General features: G+C 46.4%; 1 protein-coding gene across 6 annotated transcripts in view; it reads left to right on the top strand.

The window, feature by feature from the left end:
- The window catches only part of cep126 (centrosomal protein 126), a 253,245-nt gene that overhangs the window by 146,580 nt on the left and 80,583 nt on the right, over positions 1-26,082 (top strand). For 5 of the 6 annotated variants that reach the window (XM_072476359.1, XM_072476358.1, XM_072476360.1 and 2 more), the window contains one exon: positions 15,248-17,573. In XM_072476359.1, the coding sequence (XP_072332460.1) occupies positions 15,248-17,573 (2,326 nt within the window). Of the gene's footprint in view, positions 1-12,327; positions 12,600-15,247; positions 17,574-26,082 lie in introns of those variants that run through there. The other variant, XM_072476361.1, reaches the window with a different exon arrangement.

The following is a 26,082-nucleotide window of genomic DNA, read 5'->3' as shown; positions in this document are numbered from 1 at the left end:
AAAGACCCAGGAGCGGGAGCTTCGGGTCGTGAAGGCAAAGGCAGCCGAGAATGAGGACGATATACAGGGCCTGGTGGTGAAGACGGAGACGCAGGAGGCACATCAGAAACGATGTGTGGAAAGGTTGGAGGCACTGGAAAACAACGCAAGGAGGAACAACCTGAGGATTCTTGGTCTTCCTGAAGGTGTGGAGGGAGCGGACGTCGGGGCATATGTGAGCACGATGCTGCACTCGTTAATGGGAGCGGAGGCCCCGGCGGGTCCGTTGGAGGTGGAGGGAGCATACCGAGTGATGGCGCGAGGAACGAGAGCAGGAGAAATTCCCAGAGCCATAGTGGTGAGATTCCTCCGTTTTAAGGATAGAGAAATGGTCCTTAGATGGGCGAAGAAAACTCGGAGCAGTAAATGGGAGAACGCGGTGATCCGCGTTTATCAGGACTGGAGTGCGGAGGTGGCGAGAAGGAGGGCGAGCTTTAATCGGGCCAAGGCGGTGCTTCATAAAAAGAAGATAAAATTTGGAATGCTGCAACCGGCAAGACTGTGGGTCACATATCGAGGGAGGCACCACTACTTTGAGACGGCGGATGAAGCGTGGACTTTTATTGTGGAAGAAAAACTGGAATGAGCGGGTTATTAAAAAGAACGTTCGAACAAAGTGGTGGGGCGAATGTGGGGGGCAAAGAGGGGTTTTATGTACTAATCCTGCGATGTGGTAACTTTTCTCTCTCCCACAGGTGGTGATGGGGGGAGGAGGGGAGGTGGAGGAGACGGGGCGTTGGCCATTGGGGACGGGGCCAAGGGAGAAGCGCGGGCTTGGTTCCCGCGCTATGATAATCATGGCGGGAATAGAGAAGCAGGAAGGAGGGGGCGTCGCACGGTGCGAGTCGAGGTCACGGGGGGAAGCCGAGGTCAGCCAGAGTTTGCTGACTTCTGGGAGCAACATGGGGGGAGTAATTACGCTAGCGGGGGATCTAGCGGGGGGGGGGTTGGGAGGGGGGAATTACTGGGTTGCTGCTGCTGGGGAGAGGGGGGAGCTGGTATGGGAGAGGATGGGCGGGGGGCACCGCCTGGGGGAGATACAGCTACGTGGGAACCGGGTGAGGAGCTGGAAAAAGGTGATGGCTAATCGACAAGGGGGGGGGTAGGAAGCCCCCCAACTCGGCTGATCACGTGGAACGTGAAAGGGCTGAACGGGCCGATAAAGAGGGCACGGGTACTCGCACACCTTAAGAAACTTAAGGCAGATGTGGTTATGTTACAGGAAATGCACCTGAAACTGATAGACCAGGTTAGGCTACGCAAAGGATGGGTGGGGCAGGTGTTCCAATCGGGGCTAGATGCGAAAAACAGGGGGGTGGCTATATTAGTGGGGAAGCGGGTAATGTTCGAGGCAAAGACTATAGTGGCGGATAACGGGGGCAGATACGTGATGGTGAGTGGCAAACTACAGGGGGAGACGGTGGTTTTGGTAAACGTATATGCCCCGAACTGGGATGATGCCAATTTTATGAGGCGGATGCTCGGACGCATTCCGGACCTAGAGATGGGAAAGCTGATAATGGGGGGAGATTTTAATACGGTGTTGGAACCAGGGCTGGATAGGTCGAAGTCCAGGACTGGAAGGAGGCCGGCAGCAGCCAAGGTACTTAAAGATTTTATGGAGCAGATGGGAGGTGCAGACCCGTGGAGATTTAGCAGACCTAGGAGTAAGGAGTTCTCGTTTTTCTCCTATGTCCATAAAGTCTACTCGCGAATAGACTTTTTTGTGCTGGGTAGGGCATTGATCCCGAAGGTGAGGGGAACGGAGTATACGGCTATAGCCATTTCGGATCACGCTCCACACTGGGTGGACTTGGAGATAGGGGAGGAAACAGGAGGGCGCCCACCCTGGAGAATGGACATGGGACTAATGGCAGATGAGGGGGTGTGTCTAAGGGTGAGGGGGTGCATTGAAAAGTACTTGGAACTCAATGATAATGGGGAGGTCCAGGTGGGAGTGGTCTGGGAGGCGTTGAAGGCAGTGGTTAGAGGGGAGCTGATATCAATAAGGGCACATAAAGGGAAGCAGGAGAGTAAGGAACGGGAGCGGTTACTGCAAGAACTTTTGAGGGTGGACAGACAACATGCGGAAGCACCGGAGGAGGGACTGTACAGGGAAAGGCAAAGGCTACATGTAGAATTTGACTTGCTGACTACAGGCACTGCAGAGGCACAATGGAGGAAGGCACAGGGTGTACAGTACGAATATGGGGAGAAGGCGAGCAGGTTGCTGGCACACCAATTGAGGAAAAGGGGAGCAGCGAGGGAAATAGGGGGAGTGAGGGATGAGGAAGGAGAGATGGAGCGGGGAGCGGAGAGAGTGAATGGAGTGTTCAAGACATTTTATAAAAAATTATATGAAGCTCAACCCCCGGATGGGAGGGAGAGAATGATGGGCTTCTTGGATCGGCTGGAATTTCCCAAGGTGGAAGAGCAGGAAAGGGTGGGACTGGGAGCACAGATCGAGGTAGAAGAAGTGGTGAAAGGAATTAGGAGCATGCAGGCGGGAAAGGCCCCGGGACCGGATGGATTCCCAGTCGAATTCTATAGAAAATATGTGGACTTGCTCGCCCCGGTACTGACGAGGACCTTTAATGAGGCAAAGGAAAGGGGACAACTGCCCCCGACTATGTCTGAAGCAACGATATCGCTTCTCTTAAAGAAGGAAAAGGACCCGCTACAATGCGGGTCCTATAGACCTATTTCCCTCCTAAATGTAGATGCCAAGGTCCTGGCCAAGGTAATGGCAATGAGAATAGAGGAATGTGTCCCGGGGGTGGTCCACGAGGACCAAACTGGGTTTGTGAAGGGGAGACAGCTGAACACGAATATACGGAGGTTGTTAGGGGTAATGATGATGGCCCCACCAGAGGGAGAAACGGAGATAGTAGTGGCGATGGACACCGAGAAAGCATTTGATAGAGTGGAGTGGGATTATTTATGGGAGGTGTTGAGGAGATTTGGTTTTGGAGAGGGGTATGTTAGATGGGTGCAGCTGTTGTATAGGGCCCCAGTGGCGAGCGTGGTCACGAATGGACGGGGATTTGCATATTTTCGGCTCCATAGAGGGACAAGGCAGAGATGCCCTCTGTCCCCATTATTGTTTGCACTGGCGATTGAGCCCCTGGCGATAGCGTTGAGGGGTTCCAAGAAGTGGAGGGGAGTACTTAGGGGAGGAGAAGAGCACCGGGTATCTTTGTATGCAGATACTTGGGGAGTTTGGGGATTTTTCAGGGTATAAATTGAACATGGGGAAAAGTGAATTGTTTGTGGTGCATCCAGGGGAGCAGAGTAGAGAAATAGAGGACCTACCGTTGAGGAAGGTAACAAGGGACTTTCGTTACCTGGGGATCCAGATAGCTAAGAATTGGGGCACATTGCATAGGTTAAATTTAAAGCGGTTGGTGGAACAGATGGAGGAGGATTTCAAGAGATGGGATATGGTATCCCTGTCAATGGCAGGGAGGGTGCAGGCGGTTAAGATGGAGGTCCTCCCGAGATTTCTCTTTGTGTTTCAGTGCCTCCCGGTGGTGATCACGAAGGCTTTTTTTAAAAGGATTGAAAAGAGCATCATGGGTTTTGTGTGGGCCGGGAAGACCCCGAGAGTGAGGAAGGGATTCTTACAGCGTAGCAGGGATAGTGGGGGGCTGGCACTACCGAGCCTAAGTGAGTATTATTGGGCCGCTAATATTTCAATGGTGAGTAAGTGGATGGGAGAGGAGGAGGGAGCGGCGTGGAAGAGATTAGAGAGGGCGTCCTGTAGGGGGACTAGCCTACAGGCTATGGTGACAGCCCCATTGCCGTTCTCACCGAGGAACTACACCACAAGCCCGGTGGTGGTGGCTACACTGAAGATTTGGGGACAGTGGAGACGGCATAGGGGAAAGACTGGAGCCTTGGGGGGGTCCCCGATAAGAAACAACCATAGGTTTGCCCCGGGGGAAATGGATGGGGGATATGGAATGTGGCAAAGAGCAGGAATAACGCAACTGAAAGATCTGTTTGTGGATGGGAAGTTCGCGAGTCTGGGAGCGCTGACCGAGAAATATGGGTTGCCCCAAGGGAATGCATTCAGGTATATGCAACTGAGGGCTTTTGCGAGGCAACAGGTGAGGGAATTCCCGCTGCTCCCGACACAAGAGGTGCAGGACAGAGTGATCTCAAAGACATGGGTGGGGGATGGTAAGGTGTCAGACATATATAGGGAAATGAGGGACGAAGGGGAGACTATGGTAGATGAACTAAAAGGGAAATGGGAAGAAGAGCTGGGGGAGGAGATCGAGGAGGGGCTGTGGGCAGATGCCCTAAGCAGGGTAAACTCGTCGTCCTCGTGTGCCAGGCTAAGCCTGATTCAGTTTAAGGTATTACACAGGGCACATATGACTGGAGCACGGCTCAGTAAATTTTTTGGGGTGGAGGATAGGTGTGCGAGGTGCTCGAGAAGCCCAGCGAATCATACCCATATGTTTTGGTCATGCCCGGCACTACAGGGGTTTTGGATGGGGGTGACAAAGGTGCTTTCAAAAGTAGCAGGAGTCCGGGTCGAACCAAGCTGGAGGTTGGCTATATTTGGGGTTGCACAAGAGCCGGGAGTGCAGGAGGCGAGAGAGGCCGATGTTTTGGCCTTTGCGTCCCTAGTAGCCCGGCGCAGGATATTGCTAATGTGGAAAGAAGCCAAGCCCCCGGGGGTGGAGACCTGGATAAATGACATGGCGGGGTTTATAAAGCTAGAGCGGATTAAGTTCGTCCTAAGGGGGTCGGCTCAAGGGTTCACCAGGCGGTGGCAACCGTTCGTCGAATACCTCGCAGAAAGATAGACGGAATGGGAAAAAGAAGGCAGCAGCAGCAGCCCAGGATCGGGGGGGGGGGAGGGGCGGGGTGGGGGGGGGGGGGGGAGGAGGAACCAGAAGGACTCTCAGGGTTGTTAATATATACTGTATAGTATGTATAGGTCGTTGCTACAGATAATTATATATTGGACTGTTAAATTATATTTTTGGAGAGTTACTTGTGACAAGGCAGTTGCCAATTAGGGCTAGTTTTCATTTTTGTTATTTATTATTTATTCATTTTTTTTTTGTTTATAAAATAGGTCATTGTTATTTGTGTTGTTATAATATTGTGTAAAGGATGCACAATGTACTGTGTTGGTTGACCAAAAATTTTCAATAAAATATTTAATTTAAAAAAAAGTCATCATGAGGTGTTCGAATGGTCGAATCACTTTGTCGTCTGATTTGGATTTTCTTTTTTTTCTCTATACTTGTGGTAGCGATTCTGTGTTACACCATTGCCTGACCCTGACTTTTTCCTGTGCTTGTGGTATTGTCTAGTATGTCATCTGCCTTGAATGCTGGCGTGCTTGCTTGTTCTGGAGCAGATGTGAATTTGTGAGCTTCTTTGTCATGCCTTGGCATGTTTGTAGTCTTGGCATTGTTTTGCAGTGTGCTGTGGAATTGTCCTTCATGTGTAGAGTTGTACCATGTTGTACAGGTCGTTGTTTCATTGTTGTTGTTTCTGTCGTGTCTGTCTTTGTTGTTTTTGTTGTCGTTGTTTTTGTCGTTTCTGTCTTGGTCGTTTTCGTTGTTGTTCTTGTTGGTGTTTTTGTCGTGCTTGTTGTTTCTGTTTTTGTTGTTTTTGCTGTTGTTCTTGTTGCTTTTCTTGTCATGCTTGTTGTTTCTGCTTTTGTTGTTTTCGTCGCTGTTCTTGTCGTTTTTCTTGTCGTGCCTGTTGTTTCTGTTATGCTTTTTGTTGTCTTTGTTGTTCTTGTTGCGCTGCATGTTGTTTTCGTTGTTGCTGTTGTTGTTTTTGTTTCTGCTGTGTGGCTTGCAGTGTTTGTTGTTCTTGTTGCGCTCAATGAGTGTTCCGTGTGGATGATTTGAGTCATTGTCACAGTTATTGGTGTCAGTGTCCGTTGTGGTATCTGTTACATTGAGCGATTCTTTTCTTCTTGAGAATTGTGAGAATGATCTGATGTTGCATTGATGTTGGTGACATCAGTCATTTGTGGTGGATTTGATTCCTCATTTTTGCTTCCTTGGTGCTCCTCTTCTAGAGTCATTTCTGCTTCACTTAAATCATCATTGATCTCTTTGTGCTCCTCTTCTGGAGTCAAAACCTTCACGATTTCATTTTGTTGTGGGTCGTGGTGCTCCACTTCTGGAGTCAAAATCTTCAAGATTTCAATTGTCGTGGTGTCTCTGGACTCATGGTGCTCCTCTTCTGGAGTCAAACTCTTCAAGATTTCAATTGATGTCGTCTCTCTGGACTCATGAGTAGCCCTCCTCTGATTGTTGAGTGCATCTGTACAGGCGAGCTGAGATCTGTCAGTCTCGCTGTGATCCTGCACATCCTGTATGGGAATTGTGATTTCTTCGTCACTTGTCTCACATAATGGGTAGACATTCAGTGTCTTCTTGTTGGTTAAATGAGCTGGGTAGACTTTCATAGTCTTCTTCTGGTGGCTCAAATAAGCTGGGTAGACTCTCATAGTCTTTTTGTTGTTCACGTGAGCTTGGTAGACTTTCAGAGTCTGCAGCTGGTTGCGTAGATAAGATGGATAGACCTTCATAGTCTTGTTCATGCACGGCGTTCGCTATGGAGTGTCTGCTTGCTTTCATTTTTGAATCTGTCACCGAGCTGTCTGTGGAGGCTTGCGTCGCTCTCTTTGTGGAAGCTTGTGTCGCTCTCTCTCTGGAGTCTTTCATCGCTCTCTCTGTGGAGTCTTTCATCACTCTCTCTGTGGAGTCTTTCATCACTCTCTCTGTGGAGTCCTTCATCGCTCTCTCTGTGGAGTCCTTCATCGCTCTCTCTGTGGAGTCCTTCATCGCTCTCTCTGTGGAGTCTTTCATTGCTCTCTCTGTGGAGTCTTTCATCGCTCTCTCTGTGGAGTCTTTCATTGCTCCCTCTGTGGAGTCTTTCATTGCTCCCTCTGTGGAGTCTGTCATCGCTCTCTGTGTGGCATTGTCTTCTTCTTGGGTATTGCTGTCATCCAATGTATCGACGATCTGCCATGGCGTCATGGTATTGGATTCATCTACCAGGAGAAGATTTGTGTTGAGCATTTCAACCGTGTTGCTGATGCAATGATCATCAATTCCGAATAACTCATCCATGTCTTGAGCAGTAGATTTCAATAAACAAATCATCTCTTTTTGTTTCGGATTTAGACCATAAGACCATAAGACATAGGAGCGGAAGTAAGGCCATTCGACCCATCGAGTCCACTCCACCATTCAATCATGGCTGATTTCAACTCCATTTACCCGCTCTCTCTCCATAGCCCTTAATTCCTCGAGAAATCAAAAATTTATCAACTTCTGTCGTAAAGACACTCAACGTCCCGTCCTCCACCGCCCTCTGTGGCAATGAATTCCACAGACCCACCACTCTCTGGCTGAAGAAATTTCTCCTCATCTCTGTTCTAAAGTGACTCCCTTTTATTCTAAGGCTGTGCCCCCGGGTCCTAGTCTCCCCTGCTAATGGAAACAACTTCCCTCCGTCCACCCTATCTAAGCCATTCATTATCTTGTAAGTTTCTATTAGATCTCCCCTCAACCTCCTAAACTCTAATGAATATAATCCCAGGATCCTCAGACGTTCATCGTATGTTAGGCCTACCATTCCTGGGATCATCCGTGTGAATCTCCGCTGGACCCGCTCCAGTGCCAGTATGTCCTTCCTGAGGTGTGGGGCCCAAAATTGCTCACAGTATTCTAAATGGGGCCTAGCTAATGCTTTATAATGCTTCAGAAGTACATCCCTGCTTTTATATTCCAAGCCTCTTGAGATAAATGACAACATTGCATTTGCTTTCTTAATTACGGACTCAACCTGCAAGTTTGCCTGTAGAGAATCCTGGACTAGGACTCCCAAGTCCCTTTGCACTTCAGCATTATGAATTTTGTCACCGTTTAGAAAATAGTCCATGCCTCTATTCTTTTTTCCAAAGTGCAGGACCTCGTACCTGCCCACATTGAATTTCATCAGCCATTTCTTGGATCACTCTCCTAAGCTGTCTAAATCTTTCTGCAGCCTCCCCACCTCCTCCATACTACCTGCCCCTCCACCTATCTTTGTATCATCGGCAAACTTAGCCAGAATGCCCCCAGTCCCGCCATCTAGATCGTTAATATATAAAGAGAACAGCTGTGGCCCCAACACTGAACCCTGCGGGACACCACTCGTCATCGGTTGCCATTCCGAAAAAGAACCTTTTATCCCAACTCTCTGCCTTCTGCCTGACAGCCAATCGTCAATCCATGTTAGTACCTTGCCTCGAATACCATGGGCCCTTATTTTACTCAGCAGTCTCCCGTGAGGCACCTTATCAAAGGCCTTTTGGAAGTCAAGATAGATAACATCCATTGGCTCTCCTTGGTCTAACCTATTTATTATCCCTTCAAAGAACTCTAACAGGGTTGTCAGGCATGACCTCCCCTTACCAAATCCATGCTGACTTGTCCTAATCCGACCCTGTTTTCCAAGAATTTAGAAATCTCATCCTTAACAATGGATTCTAGAATCTTGCCAACAACCAAGGTTAGGCTAATTGGCCTATAATTTTCCATCTTTTTCCTTGTTCCCTTCTTGAACAGGGGGGTTACAACAGCAATTTTCCAATCCTCTGGGACTTTCCCTGACTCCAGTGACTTTTGAAAGATCATAACTATTTCTTCAGCTATCTCCTTTAGAACTCTAGGATGTAGCCCATCTGGGCCCGGAGATTTATCAATTTTTAGACCTCTTAGTTTCTCTAGCACTTTCTCCTTTGTGATGGCTTCCATATTCAACTCTGCCGCCTGACTCTCCTGAATTGTTGGGATATTACTCATGTCTTCTACTGTGAAGACTGACGCAAAGTACTTGTTTAGTTCCTCAGCTATTTCCTTGTCTCCCATCACTAGATTGGGGCGGCCCAATGTCTACTTTTGCCTCCCGTTTGTTTTTAATGTATTTAAAGAAACTTTTACTATCATTCCTAATGTTACTGGCTAGCCTACCTTCATATTTGATCCTCTCTTTCCTTATTTCTCTCTTTGTTATCCTCTGTTTGTTTTTGTAGCCTTCCCAATCTTCTGACTTCCCATTACTCTTTGCCACATTATAGGCTTTCTCTTTTGCTTTGATGCATTCCCTAACTTCCTTTGTCAGCAATGGCTGCCTATTCCCCCCCTCTGATAACCTTTCTTTTCTTTGGGATGAACCTCTGTACTGTGTCCTCAATTACTCCCAGGAACTCCTGCCATTGCTGTTCTACTGTCTTTCCCACTAGGCTCTGCTCCCAGTCGATTTTCGTCAGTTCCTCCCTCATGCCCCTGTAGTTATCTTTATTTAACTGTAACACCTTTACATCTGATTCTACCTTCTTTCTTTCAAATTGGAGATTGAATTCTACCATATTATGATCACTGCCTCCTAAGTGTTCCCTTACTTTAAGATCTTTTATCAAGTCTGGCTCATTACATAACACTAAGTCCAGAATGGCCTGTTCCCTCGTGGGCTCCATCACAAGCTGTTCCAAAAAGCCCTCCTGTAAACATTCAATGAATTCCCTTTCCATGGGTCCACTGGCAGCATTATTTACCCAGTCCACCTGCATATTGAAGTCCCCCATGATCACTGTGACCTTGCCTTTCTGACATGCACTTTCTATTTCGTGGTGCATTTTGTGCCCCTGTTAGGAGGCCTGTACATAACTCCCATTATGTTTTTTTTGCCTTTGTGGTTCCTCAACTCTACCCACACAGACTCCACATCATCTGACCCTATGTCGTTTAGTGCTATTGATTTAATTTCATTCCTAATTAACAAGGCAACATCGCCCCCTCTGCCTACCTCTCTGTCTTTTCGATAGGTTGTGAATCCCTGGATGTTTAAATGCCAGTCCTGAACCCCCTGCAACCACGTCTCTGTGATGCCTACCACATCATACCTGCCAGTCACAATCTGGGCCACAAGCTCATCTACCTTGTTCCGTACACTGCGCGCATTTAAATATAGCACCTTTAATTCTCTATTGACCGTCCCTTTTTGTTTTCTTAGTGTGGTGGACCTTGGTTTACTGAGCCTTTCCATACACTGTGTCATATTTTGTGGGATGGGGACTATCGTAACCTCTCCTGAGTTCTGTCTTTTCGTGCTTTTTTGTATTCCTAAGCAGCTACGTTTCCCACTGACTATTTCACCTCTTGGTTCCCTGACTTTCCCTTCCGCCCCAATCTCTAGTTTAAAGTCCTATTGACCACCCTATTTACTCTTTTCGCCAGAACACTGGTCCCAGCTCGGTTCAGGTGGAGACCATCCCAACGGAATAGGTCCCCCCTGTCCCAAAACTGATGCCAGTGTCCCATGAAAAGAAACCCCTCTTTCCCACACGACTCTTTCAGCCACGTGTTAACTTCCCTTATTCTTGCCTCCCTATGCCAATTTGAAAAATGAAAGTCGCTTATTGTCACGAGTAGGCTTCAATGAAGTTACTGTGAAAAGCCCCTAGTCCCAACATTCCGGCGCCTGTTCGGGGAGGCTGGTATTTGCACGTGGCTCGGGCAGTAATCCGGAGATTATGACCCTTGAGGACCTGTTTTTTAATTTGAATCCTAGCTCTTTATAATCTCTAAACAGGTCCTCTTTCCTAGACTTGCCTATGTTGTTGGTACCGACATGGACCACAACAACTGGATCCTCCCCCTCCCTCTCCAGTATCCTTTCAAGCCGGTCAGAGATGTCCCGCACCCTAGCACCGGGCAGGCAACATACCATGCTGGACTCTTTATCCTGCTCACAAAGGATACTATCTATCCTCCTGATAATAGAATCCCCTACAACTACAACTTGCCTATTTACTCCCTCCCCTTGAATGGCCTGCTGAACCATGGTGCCTTGGTCAGCTGACTCATCCTTCCTGCAGCCCTGTTCGCCATCCACACAGGGAGCAAGTGCCTCATACCTGTGGGACAGGGTCAAGGGCTGAGGCTCCTGAGTTCCTGACTGCTGGTTCCCTTTACCTGCCTGACTTGCAGTCACACACTGCTGTCCCTGGCCACTGGCAGGATTTAAACTACTTACTCTGACAGGTGTGACTGCCTCCTGAAACACAGTGTCCAGGTAAGTCTCCCCCTCCCGGATGTGCCTCAGTGTTTGAAGCTCAGACTCCAGCTCATCAACTCTGAGCCGGAGCTCTTCGAGCAGCCAATACTTACTGCGGATGTGGTCGCTGCAGCTCGCAATGGGATCTGCCAGCTCCCAAATCAAGCAGCTCAAGCACAACACCTGACCAGCCATCTCTAATTAATTAATTAGTTTAATTTCAGTTTACGAGTTTAGCTGTGCTTTTTAAAAATTTGGGGCAGATTTGCTATCAACCAATCAGATCACAGCTTCCCTCTGATGTCACTTTTGGGGAAAAAACTGGAAAACAGGAAGTTACCGTTAGGTTTTTATACTCACAGAGACTGCTCCTTCTCCTCCGAACGGCTCCCGAAATTAGGCCAGAAGAGAGAGAACAAAACAGTAGGGAAAAAGCACCTTCTCCCACTCTTCACCGAAACAGCTTACCTGTTATTCACTCCCCTTCTCAGCAAGCACTCACTCAGCCACCTCTGCACCCTGCACGATAACACCTGAGGGAAAATAAAAGAAAAACTACTTACCAGTCACCAGACAATCCCTTACCTGCAGGCTGTGGCGTCACGATTCAACTTCTTTGTACTTCAACCTGACATCAAGCCTTCCTGTTGATCTTTACAGCGGTTGTTTTTTTTTGCTTAGAGGAGGGGTTAGGGAGGGAAACACTGAAGAAGTGTTTCGGGTTTAAGTGTCACTTGACAACAGCTCCTCCACAAACTACCTTCAAGTTAGGGTGACCACGATGGAGGTATGCAAATTTCCCTTGCAACACCAATCAGCAGCTCCGCTCTACTGCCCTCTGCTAGATGCTTGTCTTCACTCGAACAGCTAGGGTCTCTAGCTCAGGTACATCTTCAAGTTAAGGTGACCATGACGGAGGTATGCAAATTTCCCTTGCAACACCAATCAGCAGCTCCGCTCTACTGCCTTCTGCTGGATTTGTCATTGTTCTTTCTATGTCCAATGAATAAATCATCTTCTGATTATTATTCTTCAATGAACAAATCACTGTGCTCTCCTCTTTGGGTGGTGCAAACTGCTTGTGCCAGGGTGCTGTGGAGGTTATTTTTAACTGCTGGGGTAAGTTCAGACATCGTTCTGTCTTTTGATGTTAGAAAATTTGGTTTTGCAGCTTTAAATGTCTTTTTGTTCATTTTTGTGCATTTCCCTTTTAAGTGGGCGTGGTCCGGGTCCTCTGACATTATGACGCTCGTGACATCATGCGTAGGAATCGATTGCGAATGCGCAATTCGAGTTTCCTTTACTGTGCGGTCTTTTCGCAACTGCGCATGCGCAGCTTCTCGAGTGTATTGTGCCGTTTTCGTTCTTTTTGAGAAATGCGCATGTGCGTACTGGCCGGAATGCTCTCGCTCAAGGTGGCTGCCAATCAAAAAGTACTGTTGCATCGAGTGAAATCCTGCCTCTGCCTCGTGGTGAGTATTCACGCCATTTTTACCAACGTTGTTTTCTAGATACTGATTCTGTGTTTGTAAAGACTCACAGTGTTGATTTTCTTTTTGTTCATAAGCAAGGCATTTTTGTACAGCAGTTTCTACAGTTAGATACTTATCGTTTGGAAGTTCTTCCTTCAAATTTTTGTCAGATAGTCCAGAAATTAATTGATCCATTATCATAGTGTCTCTGAAATCAGCATAATCACAGCCTTGTGGTATTAACTTGAGATTTGTGATAAAATCAGTGATGGGCCCTCCGTTTCTCTGGCATTTATGACAAGAGTTAAATCTTTCCAGCATCTCTCCAGACTGACTCACATAGTATTCATCAAATTTTTTGAGTATTACTTCTATTTTAGTGTTGTCTTCACCTTCTAAGTAATTAAAGCAATTATAGATTTCTCTAGCTTCATGCCCTCATATTGAGAGTAGTAGTGCTATTTTTGTTGCGTCAAAGACCGTGCTTAAATCATTAGCTGCGATAAATATTTGGAATATCTGTTCAAATATTTTCCAGTTATAACAAATTACCGGTTGTTTCCAGCTGCCCTAGAGGTCCAATGAATCCCATAGTTAGTCGTCGAGGATTCATTTGCTGCGAAGTCTTCCACAGTCGAATATCCGGTCTGAATTTTCTTCTCTTTTTGTCTAACCTAATCTAACTAGTTCTGTTAAAGCCAACACGCCTGGTACTATGTTTTGTTACCTGTGTGGTAGGTAACATGTACTACTCAATCCTTGGCTAATGACGAGGTCTTCGGAATCTCGTTGAAGAAGACTCAAACTCATCCAGTAGTAACAAAAGGTTTATTGAGTAACTATAACAATAATTGCATGAGTTCTTTACTTTAATTTTGATACCAGTGATAAGGTTAACAAAATCTAACTACGGTAACTATACGTAACTCCACTAGCCACCTGAACTACTCTGCTATTGCCCTGGTCACAGTGCAACCCGAGAGACCCAATGTGGTTGCCTTTTATACCCCTGTTGGTCCGACCCTCTAGTGATCATGTGGTGCTACTGATTACACATTAACACCTTGTGTACATGCACATATAGAGATCACTACAGTGACACGCTTCACATGCTCAAGAGAAGTGAATAAGGCAAGAAAGAAAGAAAATTAATTGAAAGTTAGACTTTTATTTTCAGGCTTACAAATATCCTTAACCGCTCACACTCCTCTGATTATGAAAATTGTTTTAATGAGGTTCGGCCTGAGAATCTTGAGAGCCACAGCTTTAGACTTACCAAACAACAGGTGCGACGAGTTTGATCAAGAAGCAGCAAAATACTCTTGAAAAAAGAGTTACAAGGGAATAGTTTTCTTGACAACTATAATAGCCTCTGTTATTTCACTGGCACCAAATGAACAGAAAAATAAAAGCAACAATTTGTTCAAACAAAACAGGATTGTTTTATAGAGTTTAGTTTATTGCAGGGCATTTCACAAATTATAAAACGTTGGCAAGAAGTGCCCAGTAGTGAGAAAATGGATGCAGTTCAAGACACAGGGTTTCAGGTTCAGAAAATGGGCTAGGAGATTAGGAGCTGATTTTAGTAGTGGTCCTGTCACCAGGCCTGAAAGCCAGGGGCATGAATGTCTCAGCTGTCTTATTGAGCACTGCTGGATTCTGTTGCAATCCGACAATTCACTGCCTGACATTTGGGCTCCCGTTACTCTAAGGTATTCGGTCTCCACAATCTGCTAACCAATCAGAAGTACTGAGTCTAGAGATGTAGCATCAGTGGTTCCCTTGGACAAAGGTCAGTGGGTTGGGATTGCTTGGGCAAATCAAGAAAACCTTTCAGAGTCAGGGGCATGATTGGTAAAGTCAGGGGTATGTTGCCATGTGGGTGACCGTTGCTATGTGGAGTGGGACTTTTATATAGTTCTTAAAGTGATCAAGAATGGTGATTTTAACGGAATAACATTTTTAAGAATGGACAAATTCTCAATACTACTTGCATTAAACACCACATAACATGCCCTTAGGGTGACCTCAGGTTCTGTATGATGAGCGAATTGCTGAAGGGTGGCCCCTGTTATGAAGCCAAATACAGCAGCCAATTTGCAGACTACAATTTCCACAAATAGCAGTTGGATAAATAATCTTATAATTGACTTTTGATGGTCTACATGGAGAGATATTTGTTGACTTGGTCACTAGAGAGGCCATCCTTTTGCAGTTCATCTGGGCAGATTGAGGCCTTGTTTTATCAAACAATTCAAAAGACAGCAGGTTCTCCGGTCCCCCAGCTGCGCGTTTCTAGGTGCCGTGCCGTTTGGTGGTGGCGGGATTCTTTCTTCCTGCTGCTTGTCAACATGAGTTCCCATTGAAGCCACCAAACGCTGCCAGGAAACCCATGGGCAGGAGTGCGCTGGCGGTGGGCACAAAGAATCCCGACAGCCGGAGAATTCCAGCCAGCACCTCCTAAATGCTGCCTTCGACGTTGTACTGAATGAGCATTTAATTCTGTTTAACAACTGTTGAATAGGTCTGGGAAATTGATAAGCTACGGTGATTTAGTTATGTCAGATGTACCAGCTTACTTGAGCATTTTGGTCATGTTCTATTCTTGCAAATTAGTAAACAATTAATTGTGTGTTTGAATTTCACAGGAATTCCGCCAAGAAATCAACCAACTTAATCTGTCTGAAAGCTTAACAAGTCTTGACAGCCTAGAAACTGAGGGACAACACATTGTACATCCTGAATCAGATGATTCAATTTATCTTCCAGTACAGAATAATAATCTTTCCAATAATAGAATGAAGCCACACCCACCTGTAAAAAAAACCCTTGATTCTTGTAAGAATGATTATTATCCTTTAAAAAAGACCCATGTAAGCGCCTGGATCAATGACTTGGATAGTAGTAGGACTCACCTCTCTTCGGGGATTGCAATGACAAACAGAACTGAGACTTCAACTACAAATGAATATTTGAATGATAAGCTACATGCATCAGCTTCTGAAAGTATTGGATCTGAATATTTTAACTTGAGTTCTGTTTCTTCCGTTGAAAGACATCAGAATATATATTCAAGCAAACTTTATAATAGCAACCAACATAAAATAGCAGATAGTAATTCTCATTCTATAGAAAATCAAACTACCACAGATTCTTCTGAACGTTCCCTTGGTCGACCTGCTCATTCTGCAACAATACTTTGTGATGCCTGGTCCACGCCAGATCCAATACCTAAGGAAAGAACACAACTATCATATGCGAATGACAGATTAGAACCTGTGCACCAAAATGAACTTGAATCAATGCATCCTTTAAAATTGCCTTCAGCAACACCTGTCTTTTTCACTTCGAGTCAGAAGTCACAAACCGGCAGTGATAGAACAAAAGCTGACAGTATGAAGGACAGTGAAACGATCCAACAAATGTATCCGATGGCAAGTATTGGTGCAGGTAATAGAATTACTGTTTCTCCTTTCACATTGAACCAAAATACTGACATTCCCAGCAAAAGCGAGGACAGCCATACTTCCTTCAACAAATATAATTTCAACGTTAAAAGCAGACATGTTTCAGAAGGAGCCAGTCAGAAACCTGCTCCTTCTCGAGCAACATTTAATTCATCAGAACCCAATTCCGCAAATAATGCGACAGAAGGAAAAGAAAATGAAGTATTAACACATTCATCAACGTCTACTACAAAATTAAAAGCCAACAAAATATATTCCCATGAAAAAAGTAATTTCAAACTACTGAAGGGGATACTTAAGAAAGGGTCAAAGTACGAAAATGGTTATTCCAAATCTCTACAGTCTACAAGTGGTGTTCTTGGGATTCAAATGGCATCCTCCATCAGGGATAGTGTGGAGTTGATAAAAATGAAAGAATTGGAATCTGACAAAAACCCAGCAAAGAAAAAACTGAGATGGCTGGATGAGATTGAACAAACCAACCAGTTTAAAAAGGGAAAAAATGAAGTTGTTGAAGAACAGGAAAGAACAATAGATATAAGTGCAGGATCAACAAATCAGGCTCTATTACAGTCACCTTGTTTTGAAAGTAATGGTCATATTTTTAGTGTTAAGTCAATTGTGAATAGTAAAAAAGAATCAAAATGGAATACATTAAATTCTGCTATAGAATGTAGCCTTTCTGGCCACCAGCAGAAGAAAACCTGGGAAGCTTTAGGAGTGACTGCTTCTGTAACTTCAGAAACAATCCCTGTGACCCATGGAATAAGACCAGCTGTATCACCTGGTTACCATTTTACTAAACAAGCGTGGGCAGCCACAGGAACTAGAAGCATAGACCACAAAACAACTGCAAAAAATGCTATTTCCAATCCTGAGAAACCCTTGGTAAGAATAGGACATGCCAAAGTGATTAAAAGAGCCCAATCTGCTAACGTTTATTTTCGTACAGGAAACAACTACAGGAAAGGTACCATAATCAGGCCCCAGTCTGCCAGTGAAGTAATGAAATCGCAGGGTAAAATAATGGTACCCCATCCTCCACCCAAACCAACCATTGACAGTAAGCAAAGTCAAAGGACGACTGGCAATTTTAAAAGTAGTTGGCAATCGCATTTACACCCAGCTAATGTTATTGACAACTGTTCCAGCACACCAAGAGAAATCATGCCAGAAGATCGTCATCCCTCCAGTAAAATCAATGCAGAGAATGCTGCGGTTCCCAGCCTTTGGCCTCAGGTAGATATTTTGAATGACAGGTCTGTCACCATCACAACATTTCCTTCATCCCATTTAGTGTCTCCGTATGAAACTGTTACGAAAGCAACCTATTCAGTAAATGCTACCAAAGTTCTGCCTCAAAAAGATGATATATATAATGGCACGAAACAAGACCCTAATTATGAAGGGAATAGATTGTGTTTGGATTGCACACCAACTGAAGAAGAAATTACACTACTTTGGCACGGAGTGCACAGTGCCTTGGCACAAAAGGACTCAGCAAGTGGTGAGAAAAATTATTAATATGCGGTTTCCTTTTAAAAATCGAAGAAGTTTAAAAAGAATTCCTTCATAAAAAGTGGCGTATTTTTTATTTTAAGGTACTCAGGCCATACTTACAGCATAATATTTTCAGCCACATTTGTTGCCAATTTACAGTTGTCCTTCAAAAAATAATTGCTTTTATCCTTTTTGCCACTTCAAAGGGAATAAGTGTCAACCACAATGTTGAGTCACATGTACGCAAGGTTCACTGGTATAAAACAGGTCAAAGGCTGTGTAATTTTCAGCAAGTGGTTCGCCTCCTGACTACCTAAAACCTTCCCATCATTTAAATAAGATACAAGTCAGGAGTATGACAGAATACTTGCTACTTTCTTGGGTGGGTACAAAAACACGCAAAGCTCGGTACTGTTCAAGATTAAGTAGTCCACTAGACCAGCATTTTAGCCACATATCCAACCCCTCCACCAGTCATGTTGGGTAGCTGCAGTTTGTACTATCCACAAGGCTTCTTCAGCAGCACACTACAAACCCCTAACCTCCAACGTCTAAAGAAACAAGGGCAACATATGTATCACCAGCTCCAGGTTCCCCTAGGTCATACACCATACTGATCTGAATATATATCACTGTTGCTTCGTGATTGCTAAATTAGAATCCTGGAGGGATTTTAATCCTAGGGGCTAGAATTGCTTTGGTTTCACCTGGTGCCATCCAGGTAGAAATATTGGTCACCATTTTTGTTCTGGAAGAAATATAAATGGCATTGATCCAGAGCATTCTTTTTCTACTTACTCAATAATTATTTATTTCAATTAATGTGATATGCATAATCTTAACACCCTCCACAATAAGCGGACTTAAAATAAAATTACTTCTATGATGGCGAGTTCCATGGCATGCAAGGCTTGGAGAGACCGAGCATTTCATTACAATGTTTAAATTATCTACACTAATATAAATTTAACAGATGCCAGCTGTAATTGCAAGACTTGGCTGACAGATAAATGGAGATCGGAACAACTAGCCCCAGCAGCTGAAGGTTATTTAGAGTGCTCCTTGTGGGCCAAGAAAAGTTCCCTTGGCCCATCAACGAAACCTGAAAGGTGTTTGCTAGATCATTTCAGAAGGCATTTAAGAATTAACCACATTGCTGTGGGTCTGGAATCACGTGTGGGCAAGACCAGGTAAGGATGGCAGATTTTGTTCTCTAGAGGATACAAGTGAACCAGATTATTTTTTAAGATAATCGATTTTTATTAATTGAATTCAAATTCCACCAGCTGCCATGATTTGAAGCCACACCTCAGAGTATTTGCCTGGACCTCTTGATTACTAACCGGGTGACATTACCACAACACCACACCATCATGTGGGAAAGTCCTGACTCAGGACACCATAGAGATGAAAGTGATTCTTACTAGACCCATTACGTGAAGTGTATGTTTAAACAAACACCTAGAAATAGAAACAAGATGCAGAGTAATACAGATAATATTTGTCTAAAAGCTGGTGCCGTAAATGTCTACAGTAGGTGTGGTGAATATTGAGGCCAGGTGACACTGTGGTTAGCACTGCTGCCTCACAGCACCAGGGACCCGGGTTCAATTCCAGCCTTGGGTGACTGTCTGTGTGGAGTTTGCACTTTTGGGATGGCACAGTGGTTAGCACTGCTGTCTTACGGCGGCGAGAAACCAGGTTCAATCCCAGCCCCGGGACACTGTCCATGTGGAGTTTGCACATTCTCCCCGTGTCTTACCCCCACAACCCAAAGATATGCACGGTAAATGGATTGGCCAAGCTAAATTGCCCTTAATTGGAATTTCTTTTTAAATTTCTAAGTTTGTACTTGCGCCCCCATGTCTGCGTGGGTTTTCTCCAGGGCTCCGGTTTCCTCCCATAGTCCAAGGATTTGCAGGTTTGGTGGATTGGCCACGCTAAATTTCTCCTTCGTGTCCAAAGATGTGTAGATTAGGTGGGGTTAAGGGGATAGGGCAGGGAGTAGGCCTGGGTAGGTCAAATAGCCTCCTTCTGCACTGTTGGAATTCTATGATTCAATGATGATGACCTGAGATGACAAGAAACCAGGAACTTCTACAAACAGAAAACAAAATCCAGGAGCATTAGCTAGAGTTATTCTGCATCTAGCAGTTTGCTTTCTTTCTCAATTGGAATAGGATATGTGGGGCGTGATTAAGTGACTGCGTTTCGCCCGGCGTGGATCGGGGCATGCCAGGTGAATAGCGGGAGAGGACAAAATCGAGATTCTCAGCGGGCATGAACCATTTTGTGATTCACCCGGCCCACTCCTTATGGTAGTTCCAGATCGCGCCCAAAGATGGCGAGAATATTATCAAGCCTCGTTTGCATTCATTTCAATCTCATTAACGAGATTGAAGTTGAATGCAGCAGTCTCCTTGAATTATCCACTGCCCAGCGAGAAATCACGTGCTGTTTAGTATTCCTTTTCAAAAATATGAAGCTGGCACAATGGCTTCTGAGGGGAAGTAAGGAGGTGAGTAGCCACTTCCATTTACCGGCAGAGGCACAGGAGCTGCTTTCCCCAGTGCTCTGGTGGGGGAAGACCCCTCAGGGGGGTTGGGGTCGCCCCTAGGCTGGTGGTGGGTGGGGGGGGGGGGGTGGAGGAGTTGGTGAGGGGCTTTGTATCTCTGAGGCCTTTAAGCCATCTTTAAATATTGTGGAGACCCATAACAGGGGCAACCACAGCTGTCACTTGTCTGTCCTACCTGCAGCTCCTTTCCTAAAAGTGAATTTAGCTCCTTTGACTGTGAACAGCCTCTAGCTTCACAGCTGAAAGTTATTTCAAATGAGGAATTAGCCTTGTTAGTTGTGAGAGCACTTTACACTCCTCGGGATGAACTCTCCGTCGTCGGGTGTCTCCGTTTTGCCGGCAGCCCGGGGCTTCACGACGGTGTGGGGTTGCCCCACAATGGGAAACCTCATGGACCAGCCGACGAAATGGAGAATCTCGACGGCGTGCCACACAAGAAATCTGGTGCGGAGGGACGGAGAAACCCACCTCTCAACTCTCAAGTGCCTCCTCGAAGACAGAGGTGTCATGTCCCAGAGGATGATTAATACACTGCATGCCCAACAAGCTTTGATGCCTGAACAGTGTGCCTAGGAGCATCAGCACTATAGAGACAGCTGCCAACAATCAAACGCTAAAGAGCAGGGCTTCACCACTGAGGATCCTCTCGCAGCCGAAGTGTATCTGGATGAGCGGAGGACAGCTGAGCATGGCCTCCCTAATGTTCCCGGCAGAGGTCTGGAATCTATGGGGATCCTGATGTGGCCAGGAGTGAGTGTGCAGGTCAAGGATTGCCTGCACAACTGGCTCACTGGAGGGCGATCTGAGAGAAGGTGGGACAATCGTGGTAAGGGTGGGGGAGGCTGGGGTATTTGAGGATCCTGGGATGGAAGCCCTAACCGATTATCGGTCTTTCTCCTCCAGTTTCTTCCAGATAAATCTATGTTTGCTGGTGTGGATCCCACGGAGTCTGCGCTTTCTGGGCCTGTGGCAGCCGAGGTGGGCAGATGCCGTAGAAGGCACCACATATGCAGGGGGCCGTCGCACACCCTGAAGACCCGGCCAACCATCAGGCTGAGGAGTGATCCAGAAGGGGAGGCCAGCAACAGCCTCTGGTGTATAGGTCTCGCTCGTTTTCCCATGAGCTGACGGAAGCCGCATGCCGCAGAAGACTCAGTCTCAGCAGAGAGGCAATATGACATGGCACCCATGGAGGCGGAGGACACCCGCTCCGAGTGACCGTGAATGTCACTGCAGCTCTCAATTTCTATGTCACCGGGTCACTCCAGGGCTCGAGCAGGGACCTGTGTGGCATATCCCAATCTTCCACCCAGAGGTGAATCCGGGAGATGACGGAAGCTCTGTATGCCCAGGCATCAGACTATATCACCTTCGAGCTGGACCAGGCCCACCAAACGCCCATGCTGCAGAATTTGCTGCCATTCCTGGGATGCCCAAGGTCCAGAGGGCCATCAATGGCACGCATGCCACCCTGCGAGCACTGAGGCATCAGGGAGTGATCTTAACAGGAAGGGGTTTCACTCCCTGAATGTTCATGTTGTGTACGACCACCCACCTCAGAATCATGCACGTGTGTGCTGCTACCCTGGGAGTGTGCATGACAGCTACATCCTGGGGCACTCGGAGATCCCCGATGGCACCTGAGGACCACTTCAGGATGACGGGTTGGCTCGTGGGGACAAGGGATACCCGCTGAGGACATGGCTGATGACGCCGGTACTGAGACCGAGGCGGAGACCCGATACAATGAGCCCACGTTGCCACCTGTGCTGTCGTTGAGCAGTGCATCGGGCTGCTGAAAATGCAGTTCTGATGCCTTGACTCCTCTGGTCCTGCCTTGCAGTACACTCCCCACAGTGTCTCCCACTTTGTGGTGATCTGATGTGCCCGCCACAATCTGGCACTGCAGCGGGGCAACATACTGGAGGAGGCAGAGGGGCATGCAGCATCGTGTGAGGAAGAGGAGGAGGCGGACCAGGAAGGACTGGAGGACAAGCCCGAGGAGGAGCCAGGAGATGGAGAACAGGCTGCGACGAGGGTCCGATATGCGAGGAAGACCAGGTAGGCCCACATCGTCTCCAGATTCTCCCAGGACGAAGCTGTGTCCATCAGCTCAACACTCCTATCCCCATTTCCTTCCCTCCCCCAATTTCCTTCACCCCCATTTCCCTCTCTCCCCCTTCCATCCCTCCCCTACTCCTACCCCCCTTAGCACTGCCTCCTCCCCGATCACCCTGTTCCCCCCTCCAAGGGCCTATGTAACTCCGGGGTGATGGGCCTGTGTTGACACTGTCAGCGGGTCACTATACAAGGCAGGAGAGTGATGATCACTCGCTGTGAGGAAAGCTCTGGTGCTCCTCAGTTTCTGCTAAAGCCTGACTCCTGTCTTTCTGCTGACAGTACGCTCATGGCCATCCTCTGAACAGGGTCTGCATTGAAGGCTTTTGATCTTTGACCATAGTGACTGAGTGGGCAGGGGAGGGGAGGGAACGGAGAGGAACAGAGGGTGGGAGTGGGGATGTGGCAGGCCCACTGTGAATATTAACGTAACAGAGGCTTCACATGTATGAGATGTGACATGTTTTAATAGTGAACATTTTACTGCAGCAGATTTCCATTCCCCCTAGCAACAGATAGTAACCTCACCCGTGCCCACTCAGTGCTCCTCTCCTTAATATTTTGTCATCTAGTGCTGCGTCCAGGATGCACATCAGAGTTGCAGGCAGCCTTGTGCTTTCTGGGCCTGTGGTCTTTGTTGCTTTTGGCAGACGTTCTCTGGCTGGCCTCGAGCCGGAGGGCCCAGCTGACTTACCAGTGTCACAGGCGCCGCCTTACCACCCTGTTCTGCTTGCTGACCTAGAGATGCACCAGTGTCAGGAAATGGGGATTCAGAAGACTGAGACATGCCTTGGGCACCACCGCTCAAGACGTGGACATTGTGCTCCAGGTTTTCCACTGTGGTTGCCACCCTAGCAGTGTTAGCTTCAGTGCCACACATTGCTGGCAGCATTTCTTGTGCCAGAAGCCTTTGGGGGATCTCCTATCGGCCTTGCAGTTGCTGGAATATCGCTGACACCCACTCCTGAATCTCACAGCTCTGTCCTATCATCTGCGTCAGCTCCAGGAGAAGATTGTCCGGAGGCTCAGCATCTGGCTAGGACCCATCTGTGTCCTGGCATCCAGCAGGTCTCCATTGGATGTTCCTACCTCCACCTGATGTGCATCAGCAACTGTGTGGTGACCACCAGATAGTGTCCCAGAGGCCTGTTCACTAGAGTCTCCCACAAAGTGGGTGTCTCTGCACTGGTGGAGGGTGCGGGTGATAGCTGTGATGTCTCACCAGTGGTCTCCTCGGAGCTCACCTTCGAGGTGTTCACTTGAGTGGCTACTCCAGATGGTCCAGCCTCATCAGATGGAGATCTTGCAGGACAGTGGACATGTGGCCAATGAGAGGGAAGGATAATTTTGTCTGACATGAACAACTCACTTGAGAAAAGTCATGTGGGTGAAGGGGCAGTGGATCCTCACCTTATAAGGGTTTTGTAATCCAACTGTTCTGCAAAGCAAACTTCTTGTATGCACTCTCAGAGTGGTGACAATTTGCCAATTGAAGTGTCCTATTTCTGTCAATGTGCTTCAGTTCCTTTAAAAGAAATCTTCTTTTATTCAACAGTAAATTGCCCTCTATTTGATCAGAATTCACTAGGAGACTCAGGAAGAGAAAATAATCAACCAATCACTGACTTGCCTTGCTTAAGCTTTGTCTCTGGTTATTTCCAGCACAATACCTGGTCATTTAAATTGTAGCCAATAATACCTTATGATATCTCATTTTATACAAATCGTGGCCCAATGTTTTCAATTGCTCATTTCAGCAAATCTATTAAGGTGAAGGTTGAACAAATTTGGATATTGTAGCACTGCCCCAGCTTGTCAAAATTGCATATTTCAACCTTTTTTGGCACCATGCAGCACTGTCCATTGCTCATGCACCTCAGCTGTTTCACAAAAACTGCCAACTACCAGCTAAACAAAACCAAGTTCTTCAGTTATCACTCCCCTGTGTCACTAGGTTTTCCCCAAGAATATTTGAGATCAATTGGATCATTATTCTTCCAAAGCCTAGCCTTAGTTTCAGGGCGGGATTCTCCGTCTCGCCAGTCGGCCAATGGGGTTTATCATTGTGAGCGCAACGGAGAATCCCGGCAGCGGAGAATCCAGCCCACAATGTCTCAGAGAGAAGTCCAACAGATCTAAATATATCATTTTGAGGCACTCCGAACGGAGTTATACAAAAGAAAACAAATGGCAGGCTATTTTTCTTGTTTCATTGAGGAAATATCCCTTCAGCTTCAAAACCATTAGAAATGCAAAAACTGCACCATGTTCTGATAAATATGTTCACAGTCTGACTGATATATGAGACTCCTGTCTTGGAACAATGTGGTTGGTTTCTCCTTGCTCAATTAGGGACAGGTGACAAATAGCAGTTGAGTGAGTGATATCCATACTCACACCAACCATTGTAACTTTAACACAACTCAGTATTGTGTGGCTCAAAAGATGAACAGCATCAACTCGCCATATGTCTGTGGCCAATTTGCCACTTGTGACAAGTGTGTTGGACAACACTGATATAGGCTGACATGTGGAGGGAATGTAGTATTCTTACAATTAACAGATTAAACAGAGGTCCCATTTGTCTGCTGAGATAGATGTAAAAGGACAACTGGGAGTATTCCTAATGCCAATATTTCATCTTTCAGTTAACATCACCAAAACAGATTAACTTGTCTAAAATAAAATCAAAGTGCTGGAAAAATTCAGCAGGTCTGGCAGCACCTATGGAAAGAGCTAAAATTTTGAGTCCAATATGACTCTTCTTCAGAACAAGATTAACTGGACATTCATTTAATTGCTGCTCATGCAACTGATGTGTGCATTTTTGATTAAGGAAAGACTGGCTGTGTGCAATTACACAGCTGCTAGCCAATTATATTTGTGGAGGGACAGCCAATAATGTGGTTGGGAAGGGAAGCAAGTTAGCAAACCTGCACTCAACTGTGTGTTTGGAGTTCCAGGCACCATTTTTAATCAACACCTTGACAAGTATGCATTGTCTCCAAGCCAGCAACATCTGTTCTGTAGAGTATGCTACAGATCTACAAGATTTCCAACTTGCCCTTTAGAATCTTCCTTCGTCTCAGACACTGAGTTACAATTTCCGCCAATTGGCTTCTCCTTTTCCTTTTTCTGTCAACCTGAACCACATTCACCTCCATCTAACTCCAGAATCAGGTGGAACATGGCTCAGAGGAGAAAATCTGTGGATCCGTGATTTAGTGATGCCTCCCTGCAGATTCTCCTTCAGGCTGTTTGGGAATAATGGGAGGTGCTCTCACCCAAGGACAACACCAAGAGACCCTCCCGCCTGATATAGGAGGCCGGAACAGAGATTGCAGCGGAGGTCAGCAGCTGAGGGATCCACAGGCGCACCAGGGTCCAGTGTAAGAAAAGGGTAATGACCTACTTTACACTGTAAGCTTTATGGCAAACTGGCTTTCATGAGGACATCAAGCAATTCATCCGCTGTGAGGGGGGGGGAGGTAGGCCAGGTGGTAGAATGTGGTTTTAATCTTAGCACCAGATGTACAATGAGGTCTGAATGAACATGAGCCAGATCAGGCAGCTAAAGTCATTAAAATGGCATGAGAATGCAAGTGTGGGCCATTTATTAGATAGGTCTCATTATCTGTCAGAGGAATGCATGCAATAAGAAGCATTGCACCTGTTTTCTGCTGGACCTTGTGGATTCCATTCAGGTATCATGGGCCATATTTTTTGTGGTTAGCCCCTGTCCCCAAGATCCATCCCTGCATTTGTATGGGGGCCTCAAACAGCTGTGGCACTTGTGGGGGATGGAGCATGTAAGAATCATGAG

This window comes from Scyliorhinus torazame, chromosome 15 (assembly GCF_047496885.1).
Source record: "Scyliorhinus torazame isolate Kashiwa2021f chromosome 15, sScyTor2.1, whole genome shotgun sequence".
Classification (NCBI taxonomy): Eukaryota; Metazoa; Chordata; class Chondrichthyes; order Carcharhiniformes; family Scyliorhinidae; genus Scyliorhinus; species Scyliorhinus torazame.
This window is presented reverse-complemented; position numbering and strand designations above follow the sequence as displayed.